At 41.4% G+C, this 17,092-nt stretch overlaps 1 protein-coding gene across 2 annotated transcripts; it reads left to right on the forward strand.

Moving 5' to 3' along the window:
- The first annotated feature begins 20 nt into the window (after window positions 1-20).
- LOC125903427 (fibulin-7) lies at window positions 21-14,889 on the forward strand. 2 transcript variants are annotated; one of them, XM_049600349.1, is made up of 10 exons: window positions 21-347; window positions 1,750-1,859; window positions 2,335-2,389; window positions 3,630-3,792; window positions 7,356-7,532; window positions 10,320-10,445; window positions 10,587-10,724; window positions 11,320-11,457; window positions 11,873-12,011; window positions 13,834-14,889. In XM_049600349.1, the coding sequence occupies exons 4-10, from the start codon at window positions 3,636-3,638 to the stop codon at window positions 14,204-14,206; spliced, it is 1,248 nt and encodes a 415-aa protein (XP_049456306.1). In that variant the 5' UTR covers window positions 21-347; window positions 1,750-1,859; window positions 2,335-2,389; window positions 3,630-3,635; the 3' UTR covers window positions 14,207-14,889. The 2 variants fall into 2 exon arrangements, with proteins under 2 accessions (XP_049456306.1, XP_049456305.1); XM_049600348.1 differs by lacking the exons at window positions 21-347; window positions 1,750-1,859 and having other exon boundaries at window positions 1,922-2,389.
- Window positions 14,890-17,092: the final 2,203 nt, after the last annotated feature.

Here is a 17,092-nt window from a genome sequence, read left to right on the forward strand (position 1 = left end):
TCAAAGCAATGTCAGTTATTTTCAACATCTGCAACAATGAAGTGTATACGACGCTCAGTTTTGTCCTTTGTCAGTGTTTTAATTTAGGAACGTGTGTATTACGCAGTTTTAACGACCGGAGTTTATGGCGTTTTTAAAGACAACACCGCTGAAGCTAATTCGCCTTATCGCGTTATTAGTAGCTACGTATTTATTCCTTGTTGTTTACGCTCACGAACTCGCGCGCGCACGCAGACGCGCACATCCTTGGACGAGCTCGACTTCTCGCGCTTGTGCAGTCCTGCCTTTGACCACCAGGTGTCGCTCCGACTCCACAAGCCAAACCCTAAAAGACGTGCTGTGCAACGGTAACATTGAGCCAATAAAAATAATGCACGTCCAGTTAAATGTTTACTCAGTGGACTAACAACAGGCCCCAGTTGTTTCTAGTTCACAAACACTGTAGCCAGAGTTAGGGACTGTTCGTTATCTATGAGGGGGAGGGTGGTGCAAGACGGGGATGAATGTCAAATATTTTTTTAAGCACTGGGGAGGGACTTGTGTTTTTTATTTTGGCTTCAGGGCTAGACATACAACTTTCAATAGTAGTGTTTTGTTTATTTTAAATACCCTGTTGCTAACGAGTTTGAAAGGCATGTTTTCTTTAAAAATTGCCCAAATTACACAATTTATCATTGCTAGAAACTGTAAAAACAACAATTATCATTGGTTTTTGGAATATCTGATGGTCCTTGAAGAATAAAACTTGAAGAAAAGACTGCACACTGTCTACCTTGCAAAACTAATGATTTTAATGCTGCTGCAACGTTTCTGCGACTAGACATTCATCATGCAACTACCTGACAGTGTGCAGGAGTCTTTTCTACAAGTTTTATTCTTCTCGTCCCTCTCCTGCGCACCTGTTTGAAAATAGATGTGCAAAGTATTCCTTCATTTTGATGGTCCTTGAACACAGTATGTGTGACTCCATCATCAAAATCACTTCCTCTATATGTCTTATTTAAAAATGTCATCAAAAATAAACCATTTACACCAACCAAATCCTTTAAAAACAGTAAATTCTGCACACCTGCATGCAAGACAATAGTGAAAAACCAAGTGTTTTTTCAACTCCAGGATTTCAATTTTCAACATTTAACCTTCAAACATCAAAGGGTAGGTTTTTAAAATGGTATAACATCCACCATGCCAAGTTACTGACACTGCCACTGTTGTGTACTGTTATATAAAAATGTTGTTGGTGCTAGCTTTGTGCACAATGTAATATTTGTACATGCATGCCTGCGTGTGTGTATGTGATTGTTATGTAAGATTATAAATTTTGTTGGTTTTCTGTGGTAGGACCAGTGACAGGTGGCGTTTGTGCACCTATATTCTGCTGAAGTGCACATACACTTGTGTAATGATGCAATTTGGAGGATTTGCGTTTTGCTTAAGAAATTTGCTGTTTGTTTTGGTGAAACTCTCACCCCTCTGCTGTTTACTCGTTGCATTGGGTCCAATACATGTAGCCTATAAAGTATGCATATATTTCAAATAAATAAAAGGTTGTTCATGGTGGAGGGAGGGTCATGCATGTGCCACAGTTACTCAGAGAGGCCCAAGGAAAAATAAGATAAAATAAACAAAATGAAGTCACACTGCACCCACCCCCCTCCCCTGATAAGTAGAGTACAGTCCCTAAGTGTTAGCTCTGTGGCAGTGATCTGATGCTATAGACAGATAATTGGTCATGTTATGTGTGTTTAGCCGACTATGGCAATCTGCAGCATGACGACCTGTGTCACAATAAACATCATAATATGTGGAGGAATGCAGCTACTCTGAAGAGATCCAGTCCTTTGAGCTTATAAAGAAAGGTAAACATTTTTTATTCTTCACAGTCGTGTAAACAAACACAATTTAGGTCATATTACACTCTTGCAACACACCAGATAGAGCTGGCTCTATATTGTGGTAAACTGTGCTTGGCAGCAGCAGAGAGATGTAAAGAGAAAAACATAGACATTTTTGGGAGTATGTCGGTGGGAGGGATTCCTGCTGCAGGAGGAAACCCAGTTGGCGTGCAGAGCTCAGAGGCTGAACTTTCCGAGCGCGCAGATAAAGAGACGGGAGGGAGCGCATCTCTGTCTCAGACACCTGATGAGCATCCTCCAGACTCGTGAAAGCAGCGGACAGAGCTTCACATCAGAGAGCTGCTGCTTGGATTTAATCGAAGCACCATAAACAAGAAGGCTTCTAAATCCTGGGAAACACCAACAGGGAACTGCATTACTTTATTATTATTATTATTATTACTGGACTCTAAAAGATGGCACTGTCTTTTCGACGCAGGTGTTTGCTTTTGCTGTGTTTGACAGCCATCCAGTGTGGTCATGCTGCCGTTCAGGTAAGAGTTACTTACATTATTTTACATAACAACTTACTCATAGATCTGCAGCTTGGGCAAACTGAATCAGAAAAGTGTGATAGCCTTTCAAATCTCAAAATCTGGGCAAACCATATTTGGGAAACATTCATAAATTTAAAGAAAAGTAATCCATTTAGATACCTTAATGCTATTGTCCATTAAAAACAAGTTATCCCAACCAATAATTTAATTGTTCTTATTCTGTTTTAGCTTTCAATGCAATTGTAAGTCTGTGTATTATTGTAAGTTTTGCAGGGTTTGTGATTACAGTCTACAGTTTCCACTGGAGAAAGTATTTGATGCTTTTTGCTTTCCCAAAAAACCTCTCCTGTAGCATCCAGATAAGAGTCCTCATTCTTGTCAACTGGAAGCATTTCCCCTTTTGCCTGGGGCAGGTAAAAGGAGCAGAGCACTGTGTAACTACTGGTCCAAACTATGTGCACAATGAATGTTAATGTATTGAAGCTAGTTGTTATTGTACAAAGCCCTCCAAATGCCAAAGCAGGAATTCAAGGTATGCTGCTCAGAGGAATTGTTCCAATGAGCATGTGATTAATAAACCCTCCTGAAAGGATTAGAGGCACTTTCCTCTGAGGAACTTTGTAATGGCTTGTCAAGCTCTCTTCCTCAAGTAACTGCTCGTGGCATCCATGCTATTTTCAGTCTGGCCCATTCAGGATTATCCAATGAGCATGTGCCTTCCTACCGCCATGCAAAATATACAGAGGAACAGCATTTTGGACTTAGGTCCCATTGACATCTGCCCGGCAGCTTTTGTCCAGCTGCGTCTGCCACTAGAGTTGTGATAGTGAGTGGAAAAGGGTAAGGCAGAGAGGAAGAGAGATGGTGGGCTTAGAATACCTCACATGTGAGTGCAATGAGGTCTGATGGAAAGCAAATGTAGTACAAATCATGGTGACTGTGTCATGCATGTACATTAAAAACTGCCAGTGTTACATAATGTGTTTTAATATCAATGAAAACTCCTTGTAACCATAACAACCATGTGCCCACCAATAAGATGGATTCAGTTTCAATTACATCATGCTCCACAGCTGCACATTAATGTTTATTCGCAGCTCATGTTTTAAGTTTTACGACCGTTAAACTGAGGTAACCGCTCGTTTTCTTGTTGGAAAGTCGCTGCATTTTGAAATGTTTCGCCAAGGCTCTTTTATAACTCTTAACTCTGCTCACAGTGCGCATGCTTTATCCACAGACGTGCATGGATAAGCACCAGGTGGTCGGGGTGCTTCGTCAAATGGAGAAGTTTCTGAAAGGCCAGGAGATCCGGTTCACAGAGGGCCTCAGGATCATGAAGTCAAAGCTGGCAACTCTTCAGAACTCTGTCTCCAAGTTGCCTCAAGCTGACCAGTCAGCTGGTGAGTAATAAACAGATAACAACACACATTGTCACGCCATTCATCATATTCTCTTAATCACTGACATCTTTAGAGGCATTTTCCTCAGCAGACATTTTGACTTGTCATAGTTGGAAACGGAGAGGTGTGTCCCAGTAAGTCATGACAGTGTGACAGTAATACCAGGACCTTGACATTGAAGCAGCCATCATTCATTTATTACGTCTGTGCTTTTCCCAGTGTCACTTGTCAAAGTGTCTTCTCCTGAAGGTCTTAATCGCAATCTTTATCAACTTGTTCTTACAGTTGTTGATAATTACCAAAGGAGCTATGTACAATATCCAGAGGGGTCTATGATTCAGACATTGTCTGCACACAGCTCTCAACATGGAGGAGTTGGCAGCTAGCAGCTAATGGTACTAACAGTGCTAACAATGGTGGGCGCTAAGCTTCTGTCTCCAGGTATAAGTTCAGTTTAAGACTTTTTAAGACCCTTTTAATACCACTTTAAATGAAATTTAAGACCAGACTTGCAATGAAAATATACACCAAAAGTGAAAATATGCTCTCTCCAAGTACACACATTGATGTCAGTTCAAAATGAACAGTAAAAATGACCCTGACAATACTTCCTGTGTTTACAGCTCTGCATGTGTGATTCCACTGAACTGATTCCCCTTGTACCTAGTTTGAATCACCTTCAACATACAGCGCAGTTTGCGTCATAAACATTTCAAGGCACTGACTTTAATCACCACGAGTAATCATTGTTATTCTCTTAAGCTATTTGTCCTTACACGTTCATAGCTTGCAAGGTCCTAGTTTAATGATGCAGACTCATTGCATGATGTAAGTGCATTACAGGTGCAAAAATAGGGGCATTGCGCACATACAGGTGTTGTGTCAAATTCTGGTACCCCGTCGAAAAGTGTTTCTCACCTGTTGAAATGATGTGTCCTGTAGCACCAACACCAAACATTATATCGTTGATGTGACTTAAAAGACATTTAAGACCCATTTCAATATAAATATAAGACGGTTTAATACTTTTTAAGGCCTTTTATAAGTAAATGATTATTTAAGACATTTTAAGACTTTTCAAGGACCCGCAGCCACCCTGTGAATATCATGTAGAGCTCCTTTATGTCCAACTGACTCACTTATCCTGGCTGATGAGACCTCTGCACAGGTTGAGGTTGGGCAGAGCTATATCAGGAAGTGCATAATGTTGCCACAGTGTTACATATATCCTGTATGTATGCATGAATTTTAATACAATTGAACTATAGAAATTATGACATGTTGTTGGATCTGCCGTTTTACAATAAATTTGGTAATGGAATTGGTAAATATCCATTTTTTAACTTGTGTCTCATTGCTCAGGTAAATAAACAAATGAATCAGTGCCATTTTATCAGTAGAAGTTTGTTTAAAGGCTGTCACAGTTGTCTACATGCAGTTGACTGTTCTCTGCTTATCTGATCATTTGGCACAATATAGAGATAAATGCTTCGATTTTTATTTATGTATTTCATATTTATGCAATTTTTGTGTTGTCTTAAAAAGTGGTAGTGGTGGAAGTCTTTAAGTTAAAAGATATAAATACAATGATAACGTCAATTAAATGTCAATTGAATTATCTGCCAGACGCCGTACTGATATTGTTTCATGGTAACTGTATGAAATAGATTATATAGTCGTAACTTCATACACATTCTTGTATGCTGTGAAATTGACATACCATGGTGTGATAGGCTGCTAAAAATACAAAATAGACGTCTTTATCTGTTCCACTGGTCATGTAACACACAGGATATGGTTGGCTGTAAAACTATGAATCGTATTTGGATTATTTTCATTTATTTTAGTTGACAATCCATGCTGTATTTTCGTTTCACATGGGTGCATCATGTGACTGAGGTTATGTTCAGCAACATAACAACACTAAAGTATCAAATTTACAACATTTTGGGAACATTCAATTGTTTGAAGTTGATCTTCAGAAAGTTTTTTTGACAATAGAGAGCCAGATATTCTATTAAGGGATTATACATTCATCCAACAGTGCGAGGCCATCTCAATTACAGAGCTGGGTACGTGACAGGGGAAGTGGATTTGTGGAATTGTGTTGTTTGGCAGCAGACGCTGAGGCCAATTTGTTAGTGATGGACCAGTGCAGTTCATAACTCTGGAGAGTACTTGGCAAGACAAGAGGAAGCTGATATTTTACATTTATACCAATAAAGCCTCAACAAAATTAAAAGGCACAAGTCAAAGTATTGCACCACCTGCTTTAAGCCCTCAGAACAGGACAAAAATCCACATTAAAATAAAAACTGTTATCCATTTTCGATGTAGATATAGCTGGGGTCGGCAACCTCTACGATCAAAAGAACCATTTTTGGCCAAAAAATAAAATCTATCTGGAGCTGAAAAACTTATTGAGCCTTATAATGAAGGTAATACAGCCTATTAAGTTTAAATAAGCCTACAAACATTACTAATAGGTCAAAATGAGCATTTATAATCTGTTTTACAAAAGAGGGCGACTCTGCAGAGGGCTTTCTGTGATTATTTTGTACTTTAATTTTGCAGTGTTGGCTGTAAAAGCAAACAAATCTGTCCACACACTATTAACTTCTTTGTTTTCCTCAGAGACTCTTTCTCTTTGGGATTTGGAGTCAATAGCTAGCCTGTAGGGAGACTCACATCTAGCCATCACTACTGAGGTTGCCTTAAAGGTACAGCAATCATTTTACATGATGAAATCGTAAAACATTATGTTTAGTCAGTGCATAGGCTACTGGAAAATTTAAGGATCACTTTAGGCCTACAACAATGAAAAGTAGAAGTTAAGTTATTTTTTGTTAAAGCCAGTGGAAGAAGGGCTAAAGCTCAAAGAATATAGATTATAATTTGATAATAATGTTATTCAAATGATACTGTGCATCATTCCCCATCTTCTCTCGGTACTTGTCACCATTAGCGTAGTTAGCTTATTCTACTGTATGTGCTTCCCTGTATGCAATAAATGCAAGAAAAAAAACATTATACACTTAGTTATCTCTCATGCCCCTGTGACATCATGCTCAAATGTAAAGTGGTCAGAAAAAGTGAGCTTTCATTATACTATAAACACAAGCTGGGTATGATGGGGGTCGGGCCATGTGAGATTTATTTATCATATAGTATCTTAAAGTGTACAGGCACTGGTTTTCACTTGAGGTTGAAAGTATAGGAAACATTTTGTCCTAGTTGGATGGAGCATAACTTCACATAAAAATGTAATTCATTTACAATGTTATGTAATGTAATTGCGCTCTATATTACACAAGCCTTAAAGTTTCCAGAGCATGCAACATAGCATAACATTTGGCTGCTGCTGAAATTCTGACTCATAAAAAATGGCCGGTGCCGTGCTGTTTGACTGTAAATGAGGCGTTTGAACCATCCTCTCCCATGAAGGCCCCGCACTGCCCAGTGACACGTGCGTATCCTCAGGCAGAGAATGCCAGAGGATGTCGGGAGGCTTACTCCACATGTGACCAGCCTCCCCTCTCATGCTCTCTTTCTCTCTTCCACAGCTCCCACCACCTGCCCCTCTCTGGAAGCCCCCGCTCACGGAACCAAGTTTGGCTCAAAGTATTTTGTCGGACATGAGGTCCATTTCACTTGCTCCCAGGGCTACCATCTTGTCGGTTCTGCCACTCGTGTCTGCCAGGACAACGGCACCTGGACAGGCATCAGTGCCATCTGTAAAGGTGAGCAAGATACAGGAACTCCAGGTCTGTTCCCCTGCCACAAATCCTCAGTTTTAAGCATGATACAGGTGAGGAATGCAGTCTCACTTCAGCTGAGCTGTGGTATGTTTTCATCACAGGATCAGGAGCTTTTCAGCCTTTTCACTCAGTCATGAATTTCTCCACATATAAACACACATCCACACATCCACCACCACCTTAATATGATTTAGTGGAATGTTTCCTGCCATGTCTGTGCATATTCACTGTTGAGCCGAAATCCCAGCACCAATTTAGTGCGACCTTGGCTCAACAGTGTCTGGATGCCAGGCTGAAAGAGACGGCAGCCCAAAAGCCAACCTGAGCTACTCACTCACACACACACACACACACACACACACACACACACACACACAGAGTGAGAGAGAGATAACAGGCAAAGAAAAGAGGCATTCTTTAGAGTGGCTGGAGCTCCTCGACATACTGAATGAAGCCCTCGTTAAAATGGCATTAAATGTCTCTGAACACAGAAAAACACCTGTACTGCATTCCACTGTGGGGTGCCTTACCCTCCAGCTTTCTGCTCCTCATGCACAGCAGTGCTTGGGCTACTGTAAGATAAACCCTACCTCTCTTGCTCATGTTTCCCTGGTCCTTTGACAGCAGTCCCACTGGACGGGGTTAGGTCCAGACATTATACCCACATCATGGTCTGATAGCACACAAGTATGCGAAGCATGCTATTGATAGCCCAGCCTGTGCCGGTGGCACTCTTCCAGAAATTCCAAGTGGCGCATTCAGTCGAACATGTGCATACGTTTATTGACATTAATGGTTAAAACAACACGAGAAGGCTCGACTGTGCACAGTATTATCCCTGTTCATGTTTTTCAGCCCGGCATAAGAGGTTTAAATTTAGTCATGCTTAAAAAGCAGTATTGACAGAGTGTGAAAACTTTAAAGTTAAGAAGAGTTTAAAAATATCTAGCAGAGTGAAGTGGGCCTTTTCATGTCATGGCCCTGTGGTGGCCTCAGGGGAAGCCAAATAAACATTAAAGGGACTGGTTGTCATCCAGTAGACTGCGGCCTCAGAGAGCAGAGACTGCTTCATAATTTGAACATCTGCAGAATTCAGAAAGTCGGCTACAGTGACAAAGATCATAAGGCATGGTGGACTAATTTTTCTACCTTCTGTTGTCACCAGTTTGCATTTGGTAGTATTTCTGTATACACTAACAGCACATTCATACAGGTTTATCATCTACTGGGCCACTATTTGATCATTAATCAAGCTAAGTGCCACAGATAAGACAATAAACTGCACTACTGTACTCACACACTCACAATCAAAGCCATGTTATATCAATCTGCACATGTCCAACTGGAGGCCATAAACACACTTGTAAAGAAGTATGAATGAAGTTTGTGTGAAAATGTGAGTTGTATTGCTGTAAACCTTTACAAGCTTGTTTGCAGAGAGGAATAACGTCCATATAGACCAGGGTCAGCAACCTTTACTATATTAAGAGCCATTTCTGACCAAAAATAATTTTCAAAAATCTGTGTGGAGCCACAAAATATATTTGAGACTTTTAATGAAGGTAAAAAGGCCTATTAAGTCCAAATTAGCCTGTACTACTAGTCTAAATGATCATTCATTCATGTCTTACCACAAGGTAACGACTCTACAGGGTACTGTTCATGATTATTTGGTACTTTTACTTTGCAGAGCTGGTGGTGGAAGCAAACAAATCTGTCTGCACACTACTAAATTCTCTATTATATTCTGAGACTTTTACTTTTTTGATCTGGCATCCATAGCTAACCAGCTAGGCCTCAAGACGAGCCTCTGCTGTGGAGGTTTGGCACAATTTCAAGGCAAAGGTGCCAGGCAGTAGATGTGTTACACACATTTTAGTTATTTTCATTTGGTTTGGAGGCTTCACAGTTTTACAATTGGAGAATGCAGGAGTTTCTTTAGGCCTACAACACTGATATATAAAAAATAAAATGTTAAAAAACATGAACATTACTCATTTCCATGTATTTTTTTTTTTTTGTCAAGGAGCCACTGGAGAGGTGCTAAAGTGCCACATGTGGCTCCGGAGCCTCAGGTTGCCTACCCCTGATATAGACCAACACAAACAACTCAAACTTTGAAGATGCAGACAGATTTGACTAAATTACTAATTATTGAATGACTAATAATAGTCATTACCATTAGATTGCATCAAGATAACTGCTACTTTTCATCGAATGGAAGAAATAAAAGGGCACCGCTGCCTTACTGTTGACATGCTGTGCCCATAATGACAGTACCAGCTTCTCATTCTTAAGTATTAGTTATCAGACTGGGTGGACACTCATTGCCGCCCTATAGATTAATGGTGGACGGAAAAGGCTTACAGAGGCTCTTTAATTTTGTTGATGCATTTCTTTTTCTTTCGGGATCTAGTCTTACCATCCCTTTTCTTTATGTGGTTTGATAGTTTTGGCTGCAGATCATTTCAGCCGACCACTGTGTTGGTCTTCTTTATTTTGTCATGGTTGACAGAGGCACACTGATAGGTTGTGAGGATGTCTCTGGATATTTTTTTCAACACTCACAGCTGCAAATGTAGACACACGAGACTTCAGCCTGAGGCAAAGATTACATAATGAAAGCAAGGTCGAAAGTAGTGCCAAAACTTGATGTTTTTGCCTGCCTTTGATCGGTATGCATCAGTCTGATGAAAAGAGGAAACAGGAAGCTGCGAGTTTCTCAACAAGCTGACCACAGTGATATTTCTCTCGCTGCTACACCCACAGATATAAGTGAGTGTGCAAGTAACCCCTGCCAAAATGGAGGAACCTGTGTGGAAGGTGTTAACCAGTACAAATGCACCTGCCCCCAGAACTGGAGTGGCTCTCACTGTCAGCACCAAACCCAGACAGGTCAGTACCACAACTACCACAATGACTCTTTGTGTAGTTTGTATTTGCACGTCAGTCAAGACTACATGTTTACAATGTGTTAAACTCTAGATCAAATGTTAACACAGGTCTTCAACTTGCATATCTTCTCCCATAATGCAGCACCACCTGAGTGGAGTGTCATGAATGATCCAGCGTTCAGCCGGAGACCTCGCTGTGCCCAAGTGAACCGGGCCCAGCACTGCAGCTGTGATGCAGGTTTCCACATGAGTGGCACCTCTGACAACAGTATCTGTCAGGGTAAGCTGTAATTACGTGTCACTTAATTGATCCCTGTGGGGAAATACTCCTTTTGCTGCTCCACCTCACAGGGAGGTAAGGTCAGCTACAGAGCACTTCCCTCGAGCTGGTGTCCCGCTCAACGACATCTCAGCAGGGCAAACAGCAGCTGTTACAGGGACTTTACTGCCGAGACGATCCCAGAAAAATACCTGAATCTTTTACTCCTCTAGTGATTTATATGGTTACAAATCAAAGTAATCTGTGGAGTCCGTCTGTGAAAAACAAAATAATCCTCTTGAGAGGTCACAAGCTGATTAGCATCCATTTAGTTCACAGTTCAGTTGCTTTTAAGATGTAATTGATTGAGTAACATTTTGAAACAATATTTTTCATGCAGTTTTCTCCAATGTGTTGATGTCCAAGATGCAGAAGGGCAAACCTAAGGCATATAAACACTGACGAAACACCAAGAAACAAAAACAACATTCTTTGGTTCCTCAGAGCATGTTGTAAACTGTATGAGGTGTTTGTGCTACTTTTAAATGCACAATGCATTGACTTGGTCATGTGATGCATGTTTCAGATGTGCATTTCTGTGTCTGTTTCCTAACAGATGTAAATGAGTGTGAAGTGTACCGGCTGGACCAAGGAGGGAAGCTGTGCATCCACGAGTGTGTGAATGTCCCGGGCTCGTACCACTGCTCTTGCCCCAATGGCTACAAGTTACTCCCAGACGGGCGGAGCTGTGAGGGTGAGTGACAAGAGGGAATAGAGGACAAAGGCTCATTCACAGAGCCCTGGCTGCAGATCTGGCCGGGTATGTGGCTCCAGAGAGAAATACCTGTGACTTAAAAAGACGAGGAGCCTTTAGCAGCAGAGCTATTAGTTTCTGCAGAGGTGTCTGTCAGCCCCAAACCTCGTTACCACTTTCATTTGCACCCTTGAAGCTTACACTGCTTGCCAGTGGAATGAATGACCTCATCCTTTCCCAGCAGAGAAGGGATCTTTAGGACATGAGGCGTTTGTGGGAGACTAAACTAAAAAAACCAAATAAACAATCACAGCACCCCCTGCTCAGGCTGTGGTAACCAGGAAGCAGGGAGTCAGTCTGGCAAGTCTCTCTCCTTCTCTCATTCTTACAAGCCTCCGCTGTTTTTGTCTTCCAGATGTGGACGAATGTTTAAGCCAGCAGCACAACTGCAGCCGAGGGACAACTTGTATCAACATGGGGGGAGGCTTTCAGTGTGTCAACCCAGAGTGTCCCCGTTCTCATGGCAACATCAGCTACGTCAAGACATCTCCCTTGTAAGTGGATACACCCCACATCGTCCACGTGTCAGCAGGAAACGGTCATTAACTTTCACATGACCCCGCTCACATTAAATCAGACCAAACTGCGAGACGCTAATGGACTCCTGGTGGACATTTTGACTTGGAAAAACAAGAAAAGCTTAAACTGACCACTGATATATTCAGGTGTTCCAGTAAACTACGCCAGTGAGCCAGCACGCTCAGTTAGAGGGTAAAATACACGTATCATTTGTCATTGAGGAGGTGCACTTGAATAAGGTGTTACAGCCTCAGAGTTCTCCAGCACAACTACGAAAAGTGATTCAAGTTGGGACTTAGTTTTGGCCATCATCGCTATGGTCAAAATAACATTAAACTCGCCATGGTAACTGCTGAGATCTGGCAACGCAGCAACATCACTAACTGCCAAGTTAACCAAACTTTTTTCTGGAAGAGAAATCAAAGACTGCAGATGAAACCATAACTAGAACTGTTATAAACATCCATCACGGTTTATCAACCAACCTCTCTGGTCTACTGTCACTTGCAGTGGTTGCTATAGATTATTGCAAACATGTTGCATGCACATTAAAATGTTTAGGCATCTGGCTAAATTGTTGACTGTTGTTTATAACCTGTTTGATTGTCTGACTGGTGGAGACTCTTTTAGTTAATGTCCCCGTGCCCCCATATCTTACTCTGGTAAATACAAAGTTATTATGATCAATAGAAATGATGACCGTCAAACCAAAGAGTTGCGGTCACAGCTGTATCACAGTGAAGCAAATCATTTCTGACAAAGAACGTGCATGCTCAGCAGAACTTGACCAGATGACGTTCATGTTTTTTTTCTTCCTTTTTCTTTCATAAAGCCATGTATAACATCTGTCTCCTGGCCAAATGTTTAAAGACATTATAACTTCCATCTCCGTATTTGCCAGTCATCAGCAAACTGCCTCATTTAAAACCATGAAACAAAGCTCTGTCTGCTTCTACTGAACCATCAATGTGGTGAAATACTGCTCCACTGCCAGCAAAGGGAATGAATAAATGTTTGGGAAAACACTTGTAACAAGGGAGAAAGCAGGGAATCGAGTAAGACAGTAGCTGTGTCCCCATTTCATAATAATGCTGTGCAGGTTTTGAGATTGTAGCGCACGGGGATGGAAGTTTGGAAATACTGCGCACAACACAGAAAACACTTCACAGCTTACTTTGATCCAAGACTTCAGGCCACATGACCTCATATGTACTGTATGTATGTGTGTCACTTCTCTTAAGTCACAAAGAAACAGTTATAAACACTTTCCCACAGGGATATGTTAATTATATAATCGTTTTCTTAGAGGAATGGCTGCGTTACGTGACAACTGCCAAACACACAGAGACTGGAAAACATTTGCCACCATGCTCTGTGATGCAATTTCTTAAAGGGACAGTTCACCCCAAAATCAAAAATGTCATTTTTTTCTCTTACTTGTGGTGGTACTATCAGTCTGGATCATTTTGGTGATTTTTGTTGCCGAGTGCTGGAGATATCAGTCGAAAGGATGTTTGCCTTCTCTCAGATATAATGGAACTAGATGGCACTTGGGTTGTGGTGCTCAAAGTGCCAAAAAATACATTTGAAAAACTCAACAGCAATGTTTCTCTCCAGAAATCATGATCCGGTTACTCAAGATAATCCACAGACCTTGTTGTGAGCACTTGCAAATAGGAACTATTTTCTTTCTACTGAGCTACATCCGCCAAGCGTGACACCGTGCAGAAGGAAGCGTGCATCTAGTTCCATTATAATCAACTGTCCCTCTAACATTTCCTACATTTCTCTCCGCAGTCAGTGTGAGAGAAACCCCTGCCCCATGGACAGCCGCTCCTGCCACCTGGCTCCTAAGACCGTGTCCTTCCACTACCTGTCTCTGACCTCCAACCTGAAGACTCCTGCAACGCTTTTCCGTATGGCGACTGCCGCCGCCCCAGGGCGCACCGGGCCAGACAGTCTGCGCTTTGGCATAGTGGGAGGAAACTCCCGAGGCATGTTTGTGATGCAGCGCTCAGACAGGCAGACGGGTGAGCTGATACTGGTCCAGCAGCTTCACGGGCCGCAGGAGATCAGCGTCGACGTGGACATGTCTGAGTACAGCGACCGCACTTTTCAGGCCAAGCATGTTGCCAGGGTTAACATTCTGGTTTCACCTTACAACTTCTGAGAGCGAGCTGGAGAAGGAGGAAGACCAGAAACAGGAAGGTGATGAAGAGCAAGGAAGAGTGTAATGGGCACTGAGTTTACTGATACTGTTTCATTTGTCTGAGAGGCCATTCACAGGCCAGCATCTGTTCGGTGCCTAAGTTACCAAAAGAAAGTGACAAGCCAATATTTAACAGTTATAATAAGAATAACAATATATGGCTAAACACATCATAGATGCTTCTTTTAGTGTCAGTATGAGCTTTGACTGATGTTTGACTGAGCGTGTTTGGATACATGAATGTGCAGGGAGGGATGGAGAACTGTGTTTGTCGTTGCTGTTGCTTTATGTTTGTATTTTTATGTCCATCATAGATCATATCTGTGTAGCTCAGGGTCCGGCCCCGGGGCTGATGCACTGCCCTCGCTTTACTGACGATAAATCCCTATAAGACATTAGTGCTCCCGTGGCTCTAAATTATTGGAAATATTATTGCTGGATTATACATTGTAACATACTGTACGCCACATCTTCCATCATATACTGTATATTTGTTTTGTTTTGTACTAGCTTGCTTTGTTTAAGGCACCATCCATTATACTAAGGGAGTTTTTATTTTTAACAGTATGCAGTACTGTACCTGGGCATATTTTCTCTATTACTCATATTCTGTATGTAACCCAGAAATCACTATATCCTAAATCAAAGATGATTTGGCAAGCTTGCAACTGCACTACACAATTTATCTGGAATTTTAATTGTCTCTACATATCTAAAATAAAGTCTAACTTTTCAGGATTTGTTAGAACTACCTCACTTGACGCTGAACAGTGTGCTATTAAATGTCCCCGTGGCAGCGCTTGTTTTCATTCTACATCCATTATGAGTGAATTTTAATGAGTGAAATCCAAACCAACGCATAGTTGATGAATGAACGCTGGATGGCTATAAAAAGTGTTCTGACTGAATGGATGAAAGGTTAGAGAGGAGGAATGTGTGTTTTATAATATAATGCCTGAGGCAGAAGTTCACAGACAATACAAGCCAAAGCAGCGTTTCCCCACATGTCTCGGGAACAAAAGGAGTTTCACAGTGTTTCTATTTGATTTTAATACACGGAGCAGGAACTGTCACATTTTAAAAACATATCTCAGTGTGTCTGCTTGTTAGAGAAAGAAGAGACTAATGTTCACCACATGTGTTCTCTTAACTTCCTTCACTTTGTCCTCCTCTCGCATCTCCATCCAGGGGTTTACATTGCAATAAAAGGGGCCAGAAGAGCTGCATGCTTCCAGGAGGGAGTGGATGGTGAGAATCAAAACACATGCCCCGACGGACGGTACACACGCTGCTCTGAAAATGACAACGTGCCTTAATGGCAGGCTAATTTCCTTCAGTAACCGTACCAGGAGGGCTCACATTGCAGCCTTTGTTTCAGGCTTGTGCTCGGGCTGTTTGATGTTCACATGTTTCATCCATTCTGAAGCGGAAGGATATATTGCCAGGGACGATTGAAGTGCGCTGAGCTACATAACACAAGCCATTTGCTGGAGAGTAATGATAAAAATATACAGTAAGGGCCTTGAGGCAAAGCCAGGACAGAGTGTGGTTTACACTTGTTTTACGTCAGAGTCACAGAAACATGGTGACTTTAGTGCGCCATCCATAGGGGAGTGGACAAAGTAAAAGAAACAAAGAAATATATGCACACACAATGATATAGTGGACTTCAGTAAATACCAATTTGATGAAGCTTTTAACTGTAACTTTAAAGGGGCAGTCAACCCCCAAATCAAATCTAAATGTTTTTCCTATTACTTGTAGCACTATTTATCAGTCTAGATTGTTTTTGGTTAGAATTGCCAAATGTTGGAGATATCAGCTGCAGAGATGTCTGCCTTCTCTCAGAAATAATGGAACAAGATATGGCAAAAAATATTTAACAAAAAATAAATTTAAAAGCTCAACAGCAATGTCTCTTTTCATAAACCATGACCTGGTAACTCAAGATAATCCACAGACCTTGTGAGCAGTTTCATATAGGAACTATTCTTTCTATCCACCAATCCACACCTGCCAACCATATCACTGTGAATAAGGAAGTGTGCATCTACTCATGGACGAGAGGGTTGTGCTTGTAACAGTGCAAGATGTAAACATTAATGGCGCCCTCCTCAGCTGAGCCAAACAAATCACCACGCAGAAGGAAGCGTGCATCTACTGCTAGCTCATGTAGTACCACTGAGCTAGCTAACATTACAACTCAGTCGACAAAGATGCCATTAATGTTTCCATCTCACACCGTCATTAGCACAGACTCTTGTAGATGCATGCTTCCTTCCGCTCAGTGATACAATTGGCAAGTGTGGTTCAGTAAAAAGAAAATAGTTCCTACGTCAAACTGCTCACTACAAAGTCTGTGGATTATCTTGAGTAATTGGGTCATGATTTCTGGAAAGAGACCACAAGCACCACAAGCTGAGTGCATATCTCCAACACTCAGCAATTCACATCAAAACAGTCCAGATTGATAAATATGCCTTTGGTGCTGGTAAGGATCTGTATGTGACCACTGTTCCCCTTTACAAATGCAAGTTCTCTGTGTCTTGATAAATGTCAATGCTGAACTTCTGGTCAAAATGGGCACACATTAATTCAAATAAAATACTGGACCAAAATATTTACAGTATCCTTATAAAAAATAGTTTGACTTTGCCCATTGAAGCACAAAACCATGAGTCAATCTGAAGTGAAACAGCACAAACACTGTAAATCTATGGATCACCATCAAAACAGAAAAGAGGCACATGTCTTGCTGGTGGGTTTGTTCATTATGAAAGGCACCAGAGAGGAATTTTGCTGCACTTCTATTATCCAGGAGAGGGGAGAGGTCGCCTGTGGATCATC

This window comes from Epinephelus fuscoguttatus, linkage group LG16, assembly GCF_011397635.1.
Source record: "Epinephelus fuscoguttatus linkage group LG16, E.fuscoguttatus.final_Chr_v1".
In the NCBI taxonomy this organism is placed as follows: Eukaryota; Metazoa; Chordata; class Actinopteri; order Perciformes; family Serranidae; genus Epinephelus; species Epinephelus fuscoguttatus.